The 23,695-nt window shown below is 42.2% G+C and overlaps 1 protein-coding gene across 1 annotated transcript in view; it reads left to right on the top strand.

Annotated features, from left to right (window-relative positions):
- Positions 1-23,433, top strand: part of LOC135519408 (contactin-associated protein-like 5) — a 68,344-nt gene extending 44,911 nt beyond the window's left edge. The window contains exons 11-24 of the mRNA XM_064944612.1: positions 3,151-3,257; positions 4,176-4,295; positions 5,534-5,734; positions 7,672-7,828; positions 8,312-8,439; positions 8,650-8,820; positions 9,486-9,704; positions 13,345-13,584; positions 15,069-15,293; positions 15,404-15,537; positions 16,319-16,406; positions 18,216-18,426; positions 21,326-21,378; positions 22,061-23,433. Of these exons, the coding sequence (XP_064800684.1) occupies positions 3,151-3,257; positions 4,176-4,295; positions 5,534-5,734; positions 7,672-7,828; positions 8,312-8,439; positions 8,650-8,820; positions 9,486-9,704; positions 13,345-13,584; positions 15,069-15,293; positions 15,404-15,537; positions 16,319-16,406; positions 18,216-18,426; positions 21,326-21,378; positions 22,061-22,296 (2,290 nt within the window). The 3' untranslated portion in view covers positions 22,297-23,433. The remainder of the gene's footprint in view (positions 1-3,150; positions 3,258-4,175; positions 4,296-5,533; positions 5,735-7,671; positions 7,829-8,311; positions 8,440-8,649; positions 8,821-9,485; positions 9,705-13,344; positions 13,585-15,068; positions 15,294-15,403; positions 15,538-16,318; positions 16,407-18,215; positions 18,427-21,325; positions 21,379-22,060) is intronic.
- Positions 23,434-23,695: the final 262 nt, after the last annotated feature.

The following is a 23,695-nucleotide window of genomic DNA, read 5'->3' as shown; positions in this document are numbered from 1 at the left end:
CTGTCATGTGCCTTTTTGCAATCTCCAGGCATGCTGTCATGTGCCTTTTTGCAATCTCCAGGCATGCTGTCATGTGCCTTTTTGCAATCTCCAGGCATGCTGTCATGTGCCTTTTTGCAATCTCCAGGCATGCTGTCATGTGCCTTTTGCAATCTCCAGGCATGCTGTCATGTGCCTTTTGCAATCTCCAGGCATGCTGTCATGTGCCTTTTTGCAATCTCCAGGCATGCTGTCATGTGCCTCTTTGCAATCTCCAGGCATGCTGTCATGTGCCTTTTTGCAATCTCCAGGCATGCTGTCATGTGCCTTTTTGCAATCTCCAGGCATGCTGTCATGTGCCTTTTTGCAATCTCCAGGCATGCTGTCATGTGCCTCTTTGCAATCTCCAGGCATGCTGTCATGTGCCTCTTTGCAATCTCCAGGCATGCTGTCATGTGCCTTTTTGCAATCTCCAGGCATGCTGTCATGTGCCTTTTGCAATCTCCAGGCATGCTGTCAATCTTTGCAATCTCCAGGCATGCTGTCATGTGCCTCTTTGCAATCTCCAGGCATGCTGTCATGTGCCTCTTTGCAATCTCCAGGCATGCTGTCATGTGCCTTTTTGCAATCTCCAGGCATGCTGTCATGTGCCTTTTTGCAGTCTCCAGGCATGCTGTCATGTGCCTCTTTGCAATCTCCAGGCATGCTGTCATGTGCCTTTTTGCAGTCTCCAGGCATGCTGTCATGTGCCTTTTTGCAGTCTCCAGGCAGGCTGTCATGTGCCTTTTTGCAATCTCCAGGCATGCTGTCATGCAGTCTCCAGGCATGCTGTCATGTGCCTTTTTGCAATCTCCAGGCATGCTGTCATGTGCCTTTTTGCAGTCTCCAGGCAGGCTGTCATGTGCAATCTCCAGGCATGCTGTCATGTGCCTTTTTGCAATCTCCAGGCATGCTGTCATGTGCCTTTTTGCAGTCTCCAGGCAGGCTGTCATGTGCCTTTTTGCAATCTCCAGGCAGGCTGTCATGTGCCTTTTTGCAATCTCCAGGCATGCTGTCATGTGCCTTTTTGCAATCTCCAGGCATGCTGTCATGTGCCTTTTTGCAGTCTCCAGGCATGCTGTCATGTGCCTTTTTGCAATCTCCAGGCATGCTGTCATGTGCCTTTTTGCAATCTCCAGGCATGCTGTCATGTGCCTTTTTGCAATCTCCAGGCATGCTGTCATGTGCCTTTTTGCAGTCTCCAGGCATGCTGTCATGTGCCTTTTTCTCAGGAGTGGCTTCTGCCTGGCCACTTTCCTATAAAGCCCAGATTGGTGAAATGCTGTAGAGACGGTTGTTCTTCTATCAGGTTCTCCCATCTCAGCCAAGAAACTCTGTAGTTCTGTCCGAGTGGTCATTGGGTTCTTGGGCATCTTCCTGACCAATGTCCTACTTACCCGGTTGCTCAGTTTGGTCAGATGGCCAGCTTTAGGCAGAGTCTGGGTAGTTCCATATTTTTTTTAATTTCCCAATGATGAAGACAACTGTGCTCTTGGAAAGTTTCAACACTCTAGAAATTGTTTTATACCCGTACCCAGATATATACCTCATCACAATTATATCTTGGAGATCTGCGGGCAGTTCCTTGAACTTTATGGTATAGTTTCTACTCTGACATGCACTGTCAACTGTGGAACCATATATAGACAGGTGAGTTTCTTTTTAAATCATATCCAAACTATTGAATTGGGCCACAGGTAGACTCCAATCAAGTTGTAGCAACGTTTTAAGGATGATCAAAGGAAATTAGATGCACCTGAGCTCAATTTGGACTGTAAGGGCAAAGGGGTGTGAATATTTATGTAAATGAGATATTTATGAATTTCACTTTGAAATGGGGTATCGTGAGTAAATAGTCAAGCAAAACATGTATTTGATACATTTTGAATTCAGGCTGTAACACAACAAATTGTTAAATAAGTCAAGGGGTATGAATACTTTCTGAATAAACTGTACATACCTGATCAAAAGTATGTGCACACCTGCTCGTCGAACATCTCATTTCAAAGTCATGGGCATTAATATGAAGTTATTCCCCCCTTTGCTACTATAACATCCTCCACTGATATGGGAAGGCTTTCCACTAGATGTTGGAACATTGCTGCAGGGACTTGCTTCCATTCAGCCACAAGAGAATTAGTGAAGTCGGCACTGATGGTGGGTGATTAGGCCTGGCTCGCAGACAGCGTTCCAATTCATCCCAAAGTTGTTCGATGGAGTTGAGGTCAGGGCTCTATGTAGGCCAGTCAAGTTCTTCCACACCGATCTTGACAAACCCTTTCTGTATAAACCTTGCTTAGTGCATGGTGCCATTGTAATGCTAAAGCAGGAAAGGGCCTTCCCCATACTGTTTCAACAATGTTTGAAGCACAGAATGTCATTGTATGTGGAAGTATTAAGATGTGCCTTCACTGGAACTAAGGGGCCTAGCCTTTACCATGAAAAACAGCCCCACATCATTATTCCTCCTCCACCATACTTTACAGTTGGCGCTATGCATTGGGGCAGGTAGCGCTTTCCTGGCATCCGCCAAACCCAGATTCATCCATCAGACTGCCAGATGGACACGTTTCCACTGTCCAATGGCAGCGAGCTTTACACAACTCCAGACGACACTTGGCATTGTGCATGGTGATTTTAGGCTTGTGTACGGTTGCTAGGCCATGGAAACCGATTTCAAGAAGCTCCTGACAAACAGTTATTGTGCTGAAGTTGCTTCCATAGGTAGTTTGGAACTCGATAGTGAGTGTTGCAACCGAGGACAGACAATTTTTCCCATTTTGTGAGCTTGTGTGGCCTACCACTTCACAACTGAGCCGTTGTTTCTCCTAGACATTTCCACTTCACAATAACAGCACTTACAGTTGACCGGGGCAACTCTAGCAGTGCCGAAATTTGATGAACTGACTTGTTGGGATGGTGGCATCCTATGACTGTTCCACGTTGAAAGTTACTGAGCTCTTCAGTAAGGCCATTCTACTGCCAATGTTTGTCTATGGAGATTGCATGGCTGTGTGCTCAATTTTATACACCTGTCAGCAACGGGTGTGGCTGAAATAGCCGAATCCACTCATTTGAATGAGTGTCCACACACTTTTGTATATATAGTGTATATTGCTGCTGTCTCTCCAGATGTCTGCCCAACTTCTGTGAACATGGAGGGCAGTGTTCCCAGTCCTGGAACACCTTCTACTGTGACTGCTCTGGAACAGGATACGCTGGAGCCACATGCCACAACTGTGAGTTATCTAGACTTCCCACTTATATATACCTACAGTATACTATACACTTCCCACACTTTTCTCAAACTAGTTCTCAATGATACTGCACAATCCAACCCAAGCCAGGATATATAATGTATTTAAATGCAGCACACAATCTCACAATCACATAGAACAGTTATCCCTGTGGTTCCATCATTGTAAAGTGCAATTCAAAAGGGTTGGTAACAACATCAATGGTTCAATACCAGAGTGACCTTATCGTAATCAATCCCCTGGTATTCTGCCTGGCATAGCTACCTGGGAATCTGGTAAACCCTGTTCGCTATATGTCAAGAGCTTCAGTTTAAAATATGGAAGTTTCACCTCTCATCTGTCGTCTCCAGACATGCACAGACTCCCCTTTGATATTCACCACTGAACGCGCTCAGAATCCTTGTGTGAGAACCCTCTGCTCCTGAATACTGATTTCTTGTTTACTTGCCAGCGGATGCAGTTGTCCTTGCATGTTGGAGTGTACCTTGACATGAATATGCACCACATGAATGAAAATGTGGCCACTTACTTTGAACATCGTCTTTATATGCATAATGGTGTCTAGCTTGCTACCTTTTCTACAGTAAGTTATGCATATGTGTCCAATTTAAAATATGCAATATGGGGAAAAGTAGGGGAGGCTACAACATTAGTATTAAAAGGTCAAATTGTATGAAGTATGTCACTTATGTATATTAATATACCACATATTATATGAATATTTTGTGAATGTGCGTGTCTTTGTGTTTTAGAGCTTGATCACTCAGTGCTATTGCTAAATGTTTACCAGCCACTGTGCAATAATGTACATGCTACCCATTAAATTAGTTAACTTCCTCACTGAGATTTCTGTCAGCCATTTTAGAGCATTATGTACAGTATATCTGTGTTTGTCTGTAGCCATCTATGAGGCATCATGTGAGGCCTACAGGCTGACTGGCGGTTCCTCAGGCTTCTTCTCTGTTGATCCAGACGGCAGTGGACCTCTGGGGCCGACACAGGTCTACTGCAACATGACAGGTAAACTGCCACTGGGGGCACACCGCCCAGTCATCACCTCTCTGCACTCCCCTGAAACCCGCAAGACCTCTGAGGTCGTGGCAGAGGAGAGGCAGAGTAAACAAGATCTGATTCAGTCACTTACAGACACATTGCATTGGCCCACAGCACAACTGATGACTGACAGCCAAGCTATCAAGTGGAAAATCATTAGGGTGACTTGATATGGAACCAGCCCCTGGTTACAATGATAGCTCCAAATACAGATTTGTCAAAATGTCTGCTGTATAATACATTATTTGTGCAAAAGTGTGCAAAATGACACAATCGCAAAAGTGAACGCACATTAAAAAATACCAGAGCTCTGATTCAAGTCTGTGTCATGTCCTCACCTTCAGGGCTCAGACTTTTCACAGACAAGAGTAAAGGAATGAGAGCTCGATGCCTGGATGCTGGCACACAAGACAATATCCATCACCTTGCTGTCATGAGCTTACAGCTCTGACCTTTCCGGAGGTTAATGCAACATTTAAGTCATTACGGAGGTGGCTGGCTGCTGCTGACTGTTGATAGTCTGGCTCAGGATCACAATATATTTTCCTTTTTTTATGCCACAAATCCTAATCATTTTACATGGAGCTGCCTCAGGTTGACCTCAATTAAAGAAGCCATTAGAGATGTAAATAACGCTCAGCTTGACAAACTGGGATGTGAATAATCACAAAGTGGAAGAGGATTTCCTCTCAGGCAAGGTAAACACCGAATTCCCCATAATACATCAAATGGGGGGATGGAAAGGAATTGGAGTCCTCACCTCAATTAATCTCACAAGCTATTAACCCTTGGTTAGAGAGCCTACAGGAAATCTGTGGGTTACTGCAGTAGCATGTCCATAAAATGTTGAATGGGGTGACCAAGGTGGAGCGCCGATCCAGTTTAGAGGGGCCATAACATTTTGAGCCTTAATCAATGCAAGGTGGATTTTTTTCAATATAATTATGATGTTTCAACACATTAAATGCGTCAGCTTTGATTGATACATTTCCCTTTTCAAATAAATCATAAATCAATTACAAAAGTGTTTGCATTGAAGGTCGGGATTTTATATAAGGGTGTTAGCATACAGCAGAAAATTCACTTAAAAGTGCCATCCAGAGTGCGAATTACAGTGCATTCGGAGAGTATTCAGGCCCGTACAGCATGTTACACGTCAAAATGTCTTATGGTTTGACATGTGTTTTGTTCCATGTTGTTTGTAGAAGACAAGGTGTGGACAGTGGTGACCCACAACAGCACAGATCCAGTCAGGGTCCAGGGTTCTACTCTCCAAAAGCCCTACGTTATGAATTTCAACTACAGCGCCTCACCTGAACAACTGATGGCACTTGTGGCCGGGTCAGAGCAGTGTCAACAGGAAGTAGTATACAGCTGCAGGAAGTCCCGCCTCTTCAACACTAGAGGTGAGTAGGGATAGCACCCTGTTCATCCTATGACGTCAAACTTAGACATGGTCCCAGACAGACCTTTTTCCTAATATAAATGGTTAGTATTCTGAGAATGAACCTGACTCTGACCTGAGCGTGTGAATATACAGTACATCTTCAACCATTTCTCCCATTATCTTGCAATAACTTCAAAGGCTACCGCCGAGCATGTCTCTGAGCATTCATCTTCAATTGCTTTGGGAGCAAACGGTCTCCCAGACATCCCACATTTGCTTCTAAATCATGAAACATTCATGAAGTGCTGAATTCCCTGATTCCCCGGCTGTCATGTGCGTGCAAACAAACAAGTTCATTATCACAGTGGATCCAAAAGAGAAAATAAAAAAGTTATTGTATGGGCTATATATGAACAGTGTCAGATGGAACATCAATAGGTTGTTTCTGCTGGCTGTCGTGCTTGAACACAGATATTCTCTATAGAAGATGAATGATGTTCAGCCCCTCTGTCATACACACTATGTCTCTCAGCTGTTCAATGAATAGCAATTCACTAATTGTTTATTATTAGACCAAGTTGGCCCATGGATTATGTAAATGTACATGATTAAAAACTGGCTTTTTGTGAACTCAGACACCACAACGTCATGCATGCGTAACCTACACTCATTCATGGAATATGGTTCCCTTTAGTTTAATATGTTTGATTATTGTTATTAATTTGTTTAATTGTCATTTTCATTTGTTTAATTATGTAGTGTTCGGCACAGACATCAGCTGCAGCTTGTAATATGACAAGAAAATACCAATTACCATCCACAATGACAATGTCATTTTAACTCGTCTTCTCTTTTCATATTACCGTTTCATTATCTGTCAACGTGCAGTTTGAATACTAAGGATTCACATTTTGCACATTCTTTGTCATGGCCACAAGAACAAAACAATAAACAACAACTCATTTGTCTAGTATTGATATGCTTTCAAATGCTTGCCCAACACTGGGACCTATTCTGACTAAATGTCAATATTGTACTGCAGTTTATTTCAAGACCTCTTGCAGATTAAGTTCAATGAGAGGGCGTATATAATGTATGCAGGTTTAGCATGCAACATCACGAATCCCCAATGCACAATGCAGATGTGTTGATAGTAGCCTATAGCTGTGCTGAGAGCTGAGGGGCTGCTCTCTACAGGCCGGCAGTGTCTCTAATGCAGAGTCATATTGCCTGACGGATGGCTGTAGCAGGGCCACTTACAGATGCTCCAGGAAATGAGCCCTGCCTGTCTGACTGGCATCACTGAGGGTTCATTGACACAATGCCATGGTATGCCAACAGATGCCAATGGCTCTAATCACAGTCACTGTGCAGATAGCCATACTGCAGAGATAACCCCTGGATTATTAGCTGGTCTCTAATAGGATTTGTCCGAGTCTCACTGACCAGCAGGTTATTGGAATATTTGAATACGGATGACATTGTGTATTCCAAGGATTTCATTGCTAAAATGTTGGCAATTTTTCTAAGCATCTGGCTAGTCTATCTGATCCAGTAGTTATGCTTTTGAACTAACTGTATAACTAGCTACTGTAAAGATTTTTCTCTTAGTTGCATATTTCCTATATTTATATGTATTTTTTCATTTACTGCATTGCTATAATACTCATCTCATATGTATATACTGTACTCAATACCATCTACTGTATCTTGCCTATGCCGCTCTGTACCATCACTCATTCATATATCTTTATGTACATATTATTTATCCCCTTACACTTGTGTCTATAAGGTAGTAGTTTTGGAATTGTTAGCTAGATTACTTGTTGGTTATTACTGCATTGTCGGAACTAGAAGCACAAGCATTTCGCTACAAACAAACATCTAAAATGTGATTTGACAAATAAAATTTGATTTGATTTATTTTTGTATGAATTATGTTGTGCTCTGCTGTAGATGGTACCCCATTGTCCTGGTGGGTGGACCAGGGTGGAGAGAGACGGACTTACTGGGGAGGCTTCCTGCCGGGGGTTCAGCAGTGCTCCTGCAGCCTGGAGGAAAACTGCATGGACATGAACTACTTCTGCAACTGTGATGCCGATACAGACTCATGGTAACAATGCAAATATGTCTCGTGTATCTCTGGGCTGTTCATTAATGAATATGCTCGACAGGCCTTTGGGTTTGTCTAGTGACCATTATTATCTAAAAAAATATATTTATATAGAACTTTGAATACAGGGATATTTCTATCACAGTTCAACAGCTGAAATGCAAAAATGACTATATGAAGGTGTAAATTACTATCAAAAACATATTAGGCTTCAACTGCAGATCTTATCATGATATTCTTTATTACATACTTTATCTTTAACTTGAATTACGTTGCCTACATTTATTCTCACCCAGTGTGTCCCTGTGCAATTTTGCATTTAGGGAACCTAATTTGCATATCTCCTGAGGCACCCGTCCACACCTTGATAGATCACCCCATCTTTATAGTGTTTACTCTAAAGTTCCAGGCAATGCTGACTGAGGAATGGATTAGTTTATCTGTTGTGAAATGAAGAGGCTTCTCTCTCTCTCTGTATTGCAGGGCTAATGACACAGGAGTCCTCTCCTACAAAGAGCACTTACCAGTGAGTGAGATCGTGATTGGAGACACCAACAGAACAGGCTCTGAGGCACTCTACAGAATCGGCCCACTGCGTTGTTATGGTGACAGTAGGTGAACTCTTCTGTTTTGTAAAAAAAAATATATATTCTTACAGATGTTCCCTTTGGGCATCCAGGCCAAATGCTGATTAAATATTGAGTATGTTCAAACGCTCCACTTAGTTCCAAGACATAAACCCTTTTTCACTCATCTCTGTATCCTTATTATGTGAGTCAAGACTTTCCTCTAAGAAGAAATCTGTATTTCCTGTTTTCTAGAGTCTGTGTGGAATGCGGCGTCCTTCTACCAGGAGTCATCCTACCTGCACTTCCCGACCCTCCAGGCAGAGCTCAGCGCTGACATCTCCTTCTACTTCAAGACCAGCATCCCATCAGGAGTCTTTCTGGAGAACCTGGGCCTCAAGCACTTCATCAGGCTAGAGCTCAGCTGTGAGTCTGTAGCCCCCCCCCCCTCCCCCCACACACACACACACACCAAAATCCATTTGGAGGAGGCCAGCAGTGTGAAATCATCAAGATTCTATTTTCTGATGAAAGCACTTCCCAGCTACAGTAGTCTACATTTGATATACAGTTGAAACATGTCACTCCTGACCTGACCTGCACTGCATAATGTAATCCTAATGACACACACAGTGCTCTAATATCAAGCTGTCAAACTAACCTCTAATAGCACTTGCCGCGGTAACCATATAGTCAAAATATCCTCACTGAATAGAGAAGTAACTGCTAAAGAAAATAATGTGTGAATGTACTAAAAGGAATAAAGAGGAGGACAACTTAGTTGTTGGGCTCAAAATGCATCTGAAAAAAGCTTCTCTTTAGGTCTTTTGTAAGAGTTAATTCTCTCACAGGACATTTGCAGCACTGACAAAACTCCAGCGTCTGAAATGTGAGGCGCATTTACAAATATTGACAAGCTGTCAACACTGCCCTACATAAAACCATACAGGTCATCAAAGCCTTCTAAGTCTCAATGCATCACATTGCATGCCATCGACATAAAACAAAATTGTGTATCATATAAAAGAGGAGTCTCAGATTCAATGCTAACCTGACTGACTGTTCGCTTGTGTCCCAATTTATTTTCTCAGCTCCCTCTGTGGTGACGTTCTCCTTTGATGTGGGAAACGGGCCAGTGGTCTTGGCCGTTAAGTCCCACGTGCCCCTGAATGACAGGCAGTGGCACTATCTGAGAGCGGAGCGCAGCGTGAAGGAGGCTTCTCTACACGTGGACCAGCTGCCCCTGCGCTTCCTGGAAGCCCCGTCTGACAGACACCTCCGCCTCCGGCTCAATAGCCAGCTGTTTGTGGGTAGGGATAGGGTGAACAGCCCTTCTGTGGATTAATATGTACATAGAGCAGTTATAAATCAAATCAAATCAATTGTATTGGTCACATACACATGGTTAGCAGATGTTAACTTCTTGAAACTCCCCATCCCGGATCGTGACTAAAGCCTCAGGCTCATTAGCATAACGCAACGTTAACGATTTCTGAAAATCGCAAATAAAATGAAAATAATGCGCCTACTCTCAAGCTTAGCCTTTTCTTAACAACACTGTCATCTCAGATTTTCAAAATATGCTTTTGAACCATAGCAATTCACTAATTTGTGTAAGAGTATGCTAAGCTAGCTTAGCATTTTGAGTAGCATTTAGCACGCAACATTTTCACAAAAACCAGATAACCAAATAAATAAAATAATTTACCTTTGAAGAGCTTCGGATGTTTTCAATGAGGAGACTCTCAGTTACATAGCAAATGTGCAGTTTTTCAAAAGAATATTATTTGTGTAGGACAAATCGCTCCGTTTTGTTCACGTTTGGCTATGAAAAAACCTGTATACAGTTATAGCCTCAAGCTCATTAGCATAATGTAACGTTAACGATTTCTGAAAATCGCAAATAAAATGAAAATAATGTGCCTACTCTCAAGCTTAGCCTTTTCTTAACAACACTGTCATCTCAGATTTTCAAAATATGCTTTTGAACCATAGCAATTGACTAATTTGTGTAAGAGTATGCTAAGCTAGCTTAGCATTTTGAGTAGCATTTAGCACGCAACATTTTCACAAAAACCAGATAACCAAATAAATAAAATCATTTACCTTTGAAGAGCTTCGGATGTTTTCAATGAGGAGACTCTCAGTTACATAGCAAATGTGCAGTTTTTCAAAAGAATATTATTTGTGTAGGACAAATCGCTCCGTTTTGTTCACGTTTGGCTATGAAAAAAACCTGTATACAGTTATAGCCTCAAGCTCATTAGCATAATGTAAAGTTAACAATTTCTGAAAATCGCAAATAAAATGAAAATAATGCGCCTACTCTCAAGCTTAGCCTTTTCTTAACAACACTGTCATCTCAGATTTTCAAAATATGCTTTTGAACCATAGCAATTGACTAATTTGTGTAAGAGTATGCTAAGCTAGCTTAGCATTTTGAGTAGCATTTAGCACGCAACATTTTCACAAAAACCAGATAACCAAATAAATAAAATCATTTACCTTTGAAGAGCTTCGGATGTTTTCAATGAGGAGACTCTCAGTTACATACCAAATGCGCAGTTTTTCCTGAAAGCGTCTGTGTGTAGGAGAAATCGCTCCGTTTTGTACATCACATTTGGCTACCGAAACTAACCGAAAATTCAGTCACCTACAACGTCAAACTTTTTCCGAATTAACTCCATAATATCGACCGAAACATGGCAAACGTTGTTTGGAATCAATCCTCAAGGTGTTTTTTCACATATCTCTTCATTGATATATCGTTCGTGGAAGCCTGCATTCTTCTCTGAATTCTGTGGAAAAATACTTGCAGCTGACTTTTGCGCACCAATTTCGGCGCAGGACACCGGGCGGACACCTGGTAAATGTGGTCTCTTATGGTCAATCTTCCAATGATATGCCTACAAATACGTCACAATGCTGCAGACACATTGGGGAAACGACAGAAAGGGCAGACTTACTCCTCTCGCATTCACAGCCATATAAGGAGACAATGGAAAACAGAGCCTCAAAAATCCTGCTAATTTCCTGGATGCCGTCTCATCTTGGTTTTGCCTGAAGCTCACGTTCTAGGGCACGCACAGAAAATATCTTTGCAGTTCTGGAAACGTCAGAGTGTTTTCTTTCCAAAGCTACCAATTATATGCATAGTCGAGCATCTTTTTGTGACAAAATATTGCGCTTAAAACGGGCACGTCTTTTTATCCAAAAATGATATAGCGCCCCTAGAGTTTCAAGAGGTTAATGCGAGTGTAGCAAAATGCTTGTGCATCTAGTTCCGACCATGCAGTAATATCGAACAAGTATTCTAACAATTTCACAACAACTACCTTATACACACGAGAGTAAAGGAAGATATAAGAATATGTACATAAATATAAATTTATGGATGAGCGATGGCCTGAACGGCATAGGCAAGATGCAGTAGATGGTATAGTAGATGGTATAGTAGATGGTATAGAGTAGAGTATATACATATGAGATGAGTAATGTAGGGTATGTAAACATTATATAAAGTGGCATTGTTTAAAGTGACTAGTGATACATTTATTACATCCAATTTTTAATTATTAAAGTGGCTAGAGATTTGAGTCAGTATGTTGGCAGCAGCCACTCAATGTTAGTGATTGCTGTTTAACAGTCTGATGGCCTTGAGATAGAAGCTGTTTTTCAATCTCTCGGTCCCAACTTTGATGCACCTGTACTGACCTCGCGTTCTGGATGATAGCGGGGTGATCTTTTTGGCCTTCCTGTGACATCGGGTGGTGTAGGTGTCTTGGAGGGCAGGTAGTTTGCCCCCAGTGATGCATTGGGCAGACCTCACTACCCTCTGGAGAGCCTTGCGGTTGTGGGCTGAGCAGTTGCTATACCAGGCGGTGATACAGCTCAACAGGATGCTCTCGATTGTGCATCTGTAAAAGTTTGTGAGTGTTTTTGGTGGCAAGCCAAATTTCTTCAGCCTCCTGATGTCAGAAGGTGAATTCACCAATTTGTAAGTCGCTCTGGATAAGAGCGTCTGCTAAATGACTTAAATGTAAATGTAAATGTAAGAGGCGCTGTTGCGCCTTCTTCACCACGCTGTCTGTGTGGGTGGACCATTTCAGTTTGTCCGTGATGTGTATGCCGAGGAACTTAACTTTCCACCTCCACTGCTGTCCCGTTCATGTCGAAGGGGGGTGCTCCCTCTGCTGTTTCTTGAAGTTCACAATCATCTCCTTTGTTCTGTTGACGTTGAGTGTGAGGTTGTTTTCCTGACACCACACTCCGAGGGCCCTCACCTCCTCCCTGTAGGCCGTCTCGTTGTTGTTGGTAATCAAGCCTACCACTGTAGTTTCATCTCAAACTGCAAACTGAGTTGGAGGCGTGCATGGCCACACGGTCGTGGGTGAAAAGGGACTACAGGGGAGGGCTGAGAATGCAGAAAGTCCAGGATCCAGAAACTCAGAAAGTCCAGGACCCAGTTAAACAGGGCGAGGTTGAGACCCAGGCTCTCAAGCTTTATGACGAGTTTGGGGGGTACTATGGTGTTAAATGCTGAGCTGTAGTCGATGAACAGCATTCTTACATAGGTATTCCCTCTTGTCCAGATGGGTTAGGGCAGTGTGCAGTGTGATTGCGATTGCATCGTCTGTGGACCTATTGGGGCGGTAAGCAAATTGTAGTGGGTCTAGGGTGTCAGGTAGAGTGGTGGTGATATGATTCTTGACTAGTCTCTCAAAGCACTTCATGATGACGGAAGTTAGTGCTACGGGACAATAGTCGTTTAACTCAGTTACCTTAGCTTTCTTAGAAACAGAACTAATGGTGGCCCTCTTGAAGCATGTGGGAACAGCAGACTGGTATAGGACTTGATTGAATATGTCCGTAAACACACCAGCCAGCTGGTTGTACATATTAGAACACAGAAGTGCCATATTAATTCGTTATAACCTGTGCTTCCTCCAGGGGGAACAGCGGCCAGGCAGAGTGGCTTCCTGGGATGCATCAGAACTCTGACTATAAATAGTGTGACCTTTAACCTGGAGGAGCGGGCTAAGATGACCCCGGGGGTAAGCGTTGGCTGCCCCGGCCACTGCAGCGGCTCCAGAAGTCTCTGCCACAACAGAGGGAGGTGCATTGAGAAGAACAGTGGCTACGTCTGTGACTGCTCCCAGTCTGCTTACGGAGGACCCTCCTGCAAGGAAGGTGTGAATCTTATAGTAACTTCATCATAGAGATTAAGCCTTGGGGTTCATTTAGCTGTAACGTACTTTCATCTAATCATTCTGATGCTGTTTAGACACCGGATCTATGATTCTAACATGCAACATGTAACATCAAGTATACACACAAAACATGCACTGTTTGTAAAGTATAATTTTTAACACGTGGGTGTAAGAGTTCCCTAGTGAAGTGCAATCGGCTGCAATCAGGGGAAGTTGATTAGCATAGAGCTGTAAGATGTCACAACAGCCATCTGTTGCAAAATATTGTGTTACATTAACAGAAATCTAACATCGCTCAGAGTAGGGTGTCCACCTTATGTTATAAAATACATTTTACCAAGACAAATATGATTCTTCATGTTATGAATCGTAAGCTAATACTTCCAATAATAAGCACCGAGGTCTGTTGACAGAGTAGTGCCACTTCTCCCAGCGACTTTTGACGATTTTACATGTTGTTGTGGTCTTCTGCGAAGTTGTTATCGCGGGTCACAAAAAGCAACATTAACATAACAGGAGAGATGCTTGTTTTTTCTGAGAAATATATTTTTTTTAAACAGGAATTTCGCATTAATATAAAAAGTGTACACTAAAATAGGAAATGTCATGTCTCAAATTCGATATCTGTCGTACCTCTATATTGTTTTATGTCCTCCGGTTTCGAGAAGAAAGATGACGAGTTCAATGGTGAGCCTGTAAGTTTGCCTTAATTCTCTCACAGCATCCAGTCCAGCTGACTAAGTGGTATTTTCCAGATGTTTTACCACATTGTTTTCTCTGGGCTCCATTGATTTAGTCATTCTAATCTTGGCCGTCCTACAACGGTAAAAACTCCAAAAAAACGCTTTAACGGGTTATGATAGAAACATACGGTTTGGACCATTGGTTTCCGTAGAGGAGTATCCATACAATTAAACATACTGTATTATTTTACCCATTGGTCAAAAGATGCGTTTTTGATTGGACAGAGGTGAAAACATCACATTTTTTGTGTTTCCTAGTGAAATATTAAAATACAGCAAAGATCTTAGGCTGCTTCAGTCTTGATGATGTTCACTTGCTCTTGAAGTTTTGGAGTAGAGGTGCTGAGATCAGTGGCATTCAGAGTGCAGATTGGAAAATAGATCAAAGAGGGAGAGGATGAGATGACTGCTCTGCTGTCTCTGGTCTGTCTGAGAGGATCCGGCTCTCACATTCACACTAATCTATGCCTCCATTATCATGGAGCAGACCCGCCTGAAATATTCCACAGGTCTGAATTACAGTAGTCCCACTTTGATTCATTCCCACTTCCACGGAGTGGGGGGGGGGCTTATTTCATATTAACCGAACGGCAGATATTATAAATGCTTGCTGGCCCTGGGGCTGAGGCTATCCTCAAGTAAAAGGTGTTCACATTGTGCTGGACTATCACCATGATATAATGCAGTACCTAACCCATCTTCTCTCTCTGTGTCCATGCAGAGGTGTCTGTGTCATTTGACAGAGAGTCGTCGGTGACCTACACCTTCCAGGAGCCTTTCTCTGTGATGCAGAACAGGAGCTCCAAGACCTCCAGTGACTACAGAGAGAGCAGCAGGGCCAGAGATATCATAGCTTTCAGCTTCATGACCACACAAAGCCCTGCCATGCTGCTCACTGTCAACACCTTCAGCCAGCAGTACATAGCAGTCATCCTGGCACGCAACGGTATGGACCCCTCTACTCATTTTTCACTACAATAAATAAGGTAGGATTATCAAGGAAGGATTCTTACCACTGAATTGACAGTTTAACCCAGTTTGTGTTGTGATCAACAGGGAGTCTCCAGATCTGGTACAGTATCCATGTGGACAGGAAGCCAGATGTGTTCAGCCCCAGCCCCAGCAGCCTGGCAGATAGACGCCTCCACCGTATCAGAATCCACCGTCAGGGGAAAGATGTCTACCTACAGGTGAAAGAAGGGGGATGTATAAACATATGGGATGTTAATATTTGCATGAGTCAAGGGAAATGTAGATGCAGGGGAGTGAAGAGAGTGAGGAGCAGGGGAGTGAAGAGAGTGGGGAGCAGGGGAGTGAAGAGAGTGGGGAGCAGGGGAGTGAAGAGAGTGGGGAGCAGGGGAGTGAAGAGAGTGAGAAGCAGGGGAGTGAAGAGAGTGGGGAGAAGGGGAGTGAAGAGTGAGGAGCAGGGGAGTGAAGAGAGTGAGGAGCAGGGGAGTGAGGAGCAGGGGAGTGAAGAGAGTGGGGAGCAGGGGAGTGAAGAGAGTGAGGAACAGGGGAGTGAGGAGCAGAGGAGTGAAGAGAGTGAGGAGCAGGGGAGTGACCAGAGTGAGGAGCAGGGGAGTGAAGAGAGTGAGGAGCAGGGGAGTGAAGAGAGTGGGGAGCAGGGGAGTGAAGAGAGTGAGGAGCAGGGGAGTGAAGAGAGTGAGGAGCAGGGGAGTGAAGAGAGTGAGGAGCAGGGGAGTGAAGAGAGTGAGGAGCAGGGGAGTGAAGAGAGTGAGGAGCAGGAGAGTAGAGAGGATGTGTACAAGTTGTATTCAAACAGTTGGGGCTATATAAAAAGATGACGTGAGCAGAGAGAGGAACTACACTGTACTTGGTCACCATGAGCAAATACCTTGTTGGGAAAAATGTTTTACGGTAGCTAATACTAGCCAATGTGTTTGTATACTGTATGTGGTTGAATGTGTTCTTCACACCGCTTTGTCCTTTTTCCCTCTCCCACTCCACTAGATTGACAAGGACATGAACCTAAAGTACAGCCTGTCATCAGACGCAGAGTTAATCTCCATCAAATCGCTGACTTTGGGGAAAGTCACAGGTGAGCCCACCATAGAAATGAGGACCTGTTGGTCAATGTGGTTTGAAATGACAACATGACTGGGTGCTACTGTCAATGTTTTTTTTTGTTCTACATGGAGGAAATTAACAGCCTAGGACATGATGGCAGGGATTAGAAGAATCTGTCTGCAATAAAAGCAAAGCTTGTAAGCTGGAAGAGATAAAAGAGACATGTCAGTGATATCACATGTGATATAGGCATTCTACAAATGAGATTTGGTCAAATGTCTTAATCACTTCTCGCATCTGCTGTAGAACTGACAAACAGATGGGGAGGGGTATGAGCCACTCTCATCATCACCCCACCAAGACATTGTATCTGTCTAATAATCAGTCTCGCATTTGCACGCACAGCAAATCTTGGGAGTATTGCACTCAAGCTTATCACTTTGAGCATTAGTCAGAAGCTAAATGGAACTCTTATGTAAATCAAGCCTAATTTGTCTAACAAAGATTCTCAATAGCTTGGGGAACTAGCAAATCTATGCTAATTGACAACACAATTTGCATTTCAAAACAAATGTATTCATCTTATCATTAAGGTACCACAGATCCCCACGGATGAATACATTTTATATAGAGATTTTGAGAGCAACATTCTTTTTTGGACATTGGCAATGTATAGGATATTTAGAGCCGTTGAAAAAAAAACTATTCAACATAGGCCTGTAAGCCTTAATCATTCTAATGGTAATTGCTGTTTTTCCAACTTTTTCATCAAACTCAAGAAAAATCACGAGAGTAGAGTTAAACAGACAAAATCTAATCTCCTTTATGTATGCCAAATCAGGGCTTTTACTATATAGGACATAACATTCCCTCTAAGGTATGCTGTTTCTCACTCTCAGCCACATTGTATTCATATGACTACGGCACAGCAATACAGCATACACTTGTTCTCTAAAGGACCAAAGGAAAGACATTTACCTTCTTGGCTGGGTTATGTCTCCCAGGGATCTATTAAGTCAAAATGAATGCTGCAGCGCCACAAACAAAAATCAATGATAGACCATTGTGGCGATGATCATTGTACAACTTTTCTGGGCCAACTACTTCCTCTACAATAAATGTGTCCCCCATGAGAAGTATGCTGGTAATTATAGATTAGAATATTATTTTAAAGGGAAGATGCTGTTGAATGTTCACCCAGTCTGATTAGCTCCATTATTTAACAATAGAAAGTACTGTACAGGAAGAAGACAATAGTACATCTTTAAAGGAATGACAGGCACACTCCCATCTCTGTTGTATCTTAAATTCCCATCTACTCTTGTCCTTAACACAAATCAAAACTGTAAATTGCATCTCAGCTCTCCTATTGCTGATGAGTGATATTCAAGTGCTTTAAGCAGCCATGATGCTAGCTGCATATGTGGCAGTTGTTATTGATTACTTTCCTGCAAATGACGAGGAATCTTTAAATAAACGTATGTTGGAGCTCTAATTGCATTTGCATACATTTCCTATGCAATTACAGACTCTCCCGTTGAACACGACAAGCAGGGACAATTTTCATACAGTCTCAAAAGAGCCTGCTCAATGGGTCATATCTCACATTGACAAAGAGAGATTGTTATAAGGGATACTAGACAACATGCCCATTAGTCAAATGTATGCATGCATGACTGTACGTCACATTTGATAGAAGTGTCTGTTAAATGGCATATATTACATTACTATTATTCAAAGTTGGATGCTGTTGTAATTGTGACAGTCGTGGATGTTTGAATGTTTTATGAACATCCAGATGAATCGACGAATAAGTGAGTACCTTACTTATTGTTTACAGGGGTGGATGCTGTGGATGAGGAAGTGATGCGGGCAGGATCTAAGGGCTTCATTGGCTGTCTGTCATCAGTCCAGTTTAATCACATGGCTCCACTGAAGGCAGTGCTACAAAATCGTGGCAGCTCATTGGTCACTGTCCGGGGTCACTTGGTGGAGTCTAACTGTGGGACGTTGGCTGACTTGACAATATTGCACTCTCAATCAGGTATTGTGTGATGTATTCAAAATGTAATGTATTTCTGCCATTTTGGAAGACGTTGGGTACAAAGATTAGCTGTATTTAACTTATAGAGTTTTAACTATGGAAAATGTCATTTAAAGTAGCTGTCCAGTGTTTCCAGATTTTTATGAAATATGAGCTATAATTAATTACAATATGAGTGAAATGGTTTTTCCTTCACACAATTTTTAATTTTATTTAATTTTTTATTTTACCTTTTATTTAACCAGGCAAGTCAGTTAAGAACAAATTCTTATTTTCAATGACAGCCTAGGAACAGTGGGTTAACTGCCTGTTCAGGGGCAGAACGACAGATTTGTACCTTGTCAGCTCGGGGGTTTGAACTTGCAACCTTCCGGTTACTAGTCCAACGCTCTAACCACTAGTATGTTAAAAAGCTGCTTTTCTGTGTTTGAATGGTGTGGGCCTACCCCAATAACAGAATGGTGTGGGCCTACCCCAATAACAGAATGGTGTGGGCCGACCCCAATAACAGAATGGCGTGGGCCTACCCCAATAACAGAATGGTGTGGGCCGACCCCAATAACAGAATGGTGTGGGCCGACCTCAATAACAGAATGGCGTGGGCCTACCCCAATAACAGAATGGCGTGGGCCTACCCCAATAACAGAATGGTGTGGGCCTACCCCAATAACAGAATGGTGTGGGCCTACCCCAATAACAGAATGGTGTGGGCCTACCCCAATAACAGAATGGTGTGGGCCTACCCCAATAACAGAATGGTGTGGGCCTACCCCAATAACAGAATGGTGTGGGCCTACCCCAATAACAGAATGGTGTGGGCCTACCCCAATAACAGAATGGTGTGGGCCTACCCCAATAACAGAATGGTGTGGGCCTACCCCAATAACAGAATGGTGTGGGCCTACCCCAATAACAGAATGGTGTGGGCCTACCCCAATAACAGAATGGTGTGGGCCTACCCCAATAACAGAATGGTGTGGGCCTACCCCAATAACAGAATGGTGTGGGCCTACCCCAATAACAGAATGGTGTGGGCCTACCCCAATAACAGAATGGTGTGGGCCTACCCCAATAACAGAATGGTGTGGGCCTACCCCAATAACAGAATGGTGTGGGCCTACCCCAATAACAGAATGGTGTGGGCCTACCCCAATAACAGAATGGTGTGGGTGTTAGTGATGCGTGGGTTCACTAGTAACTCGCAGTCCCCTTGATTATATCCGCGGGGCAGGCGGGTTTAGGGTCATGAATTATTGTGTGGATGAAAGGCGTGTGGGGGTGCGGTCGGGCTGAATGAAGAGAAAGCAATACCTTCAAAAAATCCATAAATGTATAATTATTGTGCAATTTATATCTATAGGCTTTTCTTTCATTATTTTAGGCTATCTGGCATTAGTGCGTAAGCCTATGCTTCAGAGCCTGACTGTATGTGTGCCAAATAGCCTATACGCCAATTGCCAAATACATTTAGGAACAGGCAGAAAAAGTTAACTTTGATCCACGGAAGCAAAAAGCTGTGAAATGGAGAGTTGGAAATAGAGAGAAGGGAGGGCCTGAAAGCTCATGTTTGGGAAAGAGTTGGTGAAGTGGTACAGAAGGATGATAGCAGTGCCGGCTATGTTATGTGTGATGATTGTGAGGCCCTATGCAAATTTGACAGTCACAAGACAGGGACCTCAAATAGGCCTATTGTAGCCTACTGTTCAGATGGGTTAAATGAAAACTGACATCTAGACATTATGTGAGAGGTTAAAAACCTACAGTCAGTCTTAATATTTTGACAATGGAATGGAAGTGGAGAAATATGATTTCTTTCTTTCAGCATCTTCAGAGAATGTGAATGTGCAGTTAGATACAATCTGTAGAGGTATTGTCTTTATCAGTTTCATAAAAGCTGATAGTATTACTTTCTAGTTCATTACAACCGGTCAAACCGATGTCATTGGGACATTTTGCACAGAAAATCGTTGCCGTGGATTTTTGAATTTTTTTGGGCATTTTCTCCCGGTGCCTAAACATCTCCACCAAAGAAGCTGAGATGACAGAAAAAACGGTATTAATTCAATCGATTTATTACATTATTCTCGTGAGCAAGGGTTAATTTTTCTTCTCGGGCAACATATAATGACAGGATAGAAGCTGCATGTATATTATTATTATATATATTTTATTTAAATAGGCAAGTCAGTTAAGAACAATTTCTTATTTACTCTGAAGGCCTACCCCGGCCAAACCCGGACAACGCTGGGCTAATTGTGCACCGCCCAATCATGGCCAGATGTGATACAGCCTGGATTTGAACAAGGGACTGTAGTGATGCCTCTTGCACTGAGATGCAGTGCCTTAGACTGATGTGCCGCTCGGGAGCTTATAGACAAGTTGACTAACAAATATCTTACCAAAATGTTGGAAATTATAAGGAGAAACATATCTAAATCAGGCTGATTGGACAGCTCAGCCACTGAGCCAGCGTTTTGTCATGATAAATGTGGAAATAGCAAGCATTTTTTTAACAGTCTGTTAAGATAAGTTTGAGGTGGTTTGATTTTTTTCAATAATTTTTGGTCTTATTTACTATGCTTTGGCCACAAGTGTGAGTATAGAAAGAGTCAACATTATTTGTGTATAAGTTATCAGCCTTCAAAAGTGCGATTTTCACCTGACACAGTTACTTTAACATTTCAATCTTGTCAACACCGAAGCCAGGATAGAGTTTTCAGTCTGTCAGATTCTTACATTGTCACAATGATGGTACCCAAGTGAACGTTGCTTTTCCTTTTATGTTTGTTTTTCATCTATATCCTTTGGTCACCCAGTTCTCATATAAATGACAGATCAATGATCTAATCCATTCCTCACTGCTCTCTCTTCCCTCCTCCGGTAGATCATTCAGAGACAGTCAGCAGAGGCAAGGGGCCATTAAGGAAGGCTTCAAAAAACAACTCAGTGGTAATTGGAGGTGAGTTTTCCAATTCAGAGTTGTTAAAGTGCTCAATTGCCAAAGTCAGTGTGATGTGAAATGAGCCCCAGCAATCTCTGCCTCTCTCATCAGACGTTTTCTCTGAATAATGTGTGTCTGTCAAGATAGGATAACATGCCACAGTTTAAGGCATTTCCAGCACTGGAGAGACTTCCAAAGTAATTACCCAGAAGCGATGTTATTTGAACTGTAAAGTAAAAGGTCGTGTAAATTGACTTTCAGTCAGATATGATTGTATGCCATGGAGTTAATGGATTGACTGATCTAAATATATATATCAGTCAATCCATTAACTCCATCATATATATAAGCCGAATATATATATATATATATATATATATATATATATATTCCTAAGTAAATTCCTAGTGAGAGACATTTTTGTCAAGGGATTTTAAGTTCAAACAATTATCTGTGCCACTGAAGTTAAAAGATATGGAAGGTCATTTTGCTTAGCCTAAACAGCCAAATTGCCATCAAATCAAATGTTATTTGTCACATGCTTCGTAATCAACAGGTATAAAACAACAGTGAAATGCTTACGGGCCCTTCCCAACAATGCAGAGAGAGAGAAATGACTTAATAGATATAATATAGACATAGAAAAACATTTATCCTAATAGAGGATCCACTAAAGATGACTGCTATTTCACCCCCACAGGAGTAGTGTCAGCGGTGGTCTTCATCACTCTGTGTGTGGTGGCGGTGATGACCCGTTTCCTGTACCAACACCGGGAAGCCCAGAGAGATGCCAGCATCAAGGAGAAGGAGCACCGACACAACCTTGAAACAGCCTACCGGAGAGAAACTGCGTACCAGGCAGAATCAGCCTACCGAACAGAGCTCCACCTCCACCTCAGCTCCACCCTCAGGGACAACAGGGAGTACTACATCTGAACACCAGTGTTCCAGTACCCTTGGTCATCAGGGAAGGCCTCTTCTCTGTTAGTGGATTTGGAAGTGGAGATGTTGCTGCAGAATCATGGACAACATTCCGGAAAAACAAAAGAACCCAGAGCCCAAGCCCAATACCCTTGCACAGGGATTCTGCCAGGGCCAATGTCTGATTGTTACAAAACATGTAGGTAGTGGACAGCGAGTTTAGCCAATTTTTAGGGCTGTAAGTGTATTATGTGGTTGGTGGAACTGTTAAACAATATGGAGTGAATATGCAGGTGTGATTGTGAAACATTTCTCAACCAGCAGAAGTAAGAACTGAGATAAAGAAGGAAGGGAAACATAAGTGAATGTCACCTGCCACACCTACTGAATGTGTACAAATCTCCGAAGACATCATTATTCTTGTAACCCCCAATATTCTTCAAGATTTCCCACAGAGTTCTGTGGAACGTCCTAAATTACATGTGAAAGATACGAACGTACTGTAGGTCTGTAAGTGATGCCAACTGGGGCCTATACTGCCTTCTGTAAGAGTGCCTCTTCATATTGTTTTGACCTATTTTTTTAACAACCCTTTACAACTTGGTTTCAACTCATTAGTGTTAACTTGTGTTTTGAATGTTGTATAAGGGAATCAATCACACATCTGAACATGACCCGCCTGTACTGTAAAAACATCCTCTGTTCGAACCTATAACAAATGAAAGGTGTATTTTGTTGTAATTACACAATGCTGTAATTTATGTTTATGCATTATGCTTATTATTTATTATTTATGCATTATGCTCAAAGGGGAGTATTTTGCTATCAGATGGATTGATAACTACAGTATATGTTCCACTTCAAAAGTTGTGCTAGCCCAGATCATTTAGAGACATCCCTGTGACTGGAATTTACCTACAAGTTTGCCATTCAAATCAATGCATGGTTGTGCGAAGATTCAAGTCACGAAGTTGTCTCAAGACAAGAAATGATCAGATGTCTCTGTAGAAAAACTTTAACCACTAACAATGAGATTTTACTCATTGTTTTATTACAACATTTGTCATTTATTTACCTTTCCTTCTTTATGATTTGTATAGTTGCAGTTGTACAGGTATATTGTATAGATGTATATTTATTAATAAACGGAAGACATTCTTAATGATATATTGTAATGTACCTTATTCCCTTCTTACATCCCTTGGTATAGTTCAGTTGACTGTGATGTCAATTAAAATTAAGTGGATTTGCAAGTCAATCCAATCTTCAGAAATGTAGTAACCTACATTAAAATATGTTGATTGAAATATAATATGAAATGCATGATTATAGGAACATGTAATATTCCCCAAATCCTCATCTGACCTCTTGTGATCTTCCAGGCAAATAAATACAAACACTCCCCACTTTACAT

This window comes from Oncorhynchus masou, chromosome 29, assembly GCF_036934945.1.
Source record: "Oncorhynchus masou masou isolate Uvic2021 chromosome 29, UVic_Omas_1.1, whole genome shotgun sequence".
NCBI classification, from domain to species: Eukaryota; Metazoa; Chordata; class Actinopteri; order Salmoniformes; family Salmonidae; genus Oncorhynchus; species Oncorhynchus masou.
Note: the sequence above shows the minus strand (reverse complement) of the source record. Positions and strands in the feature narration are given on the sequence as shown.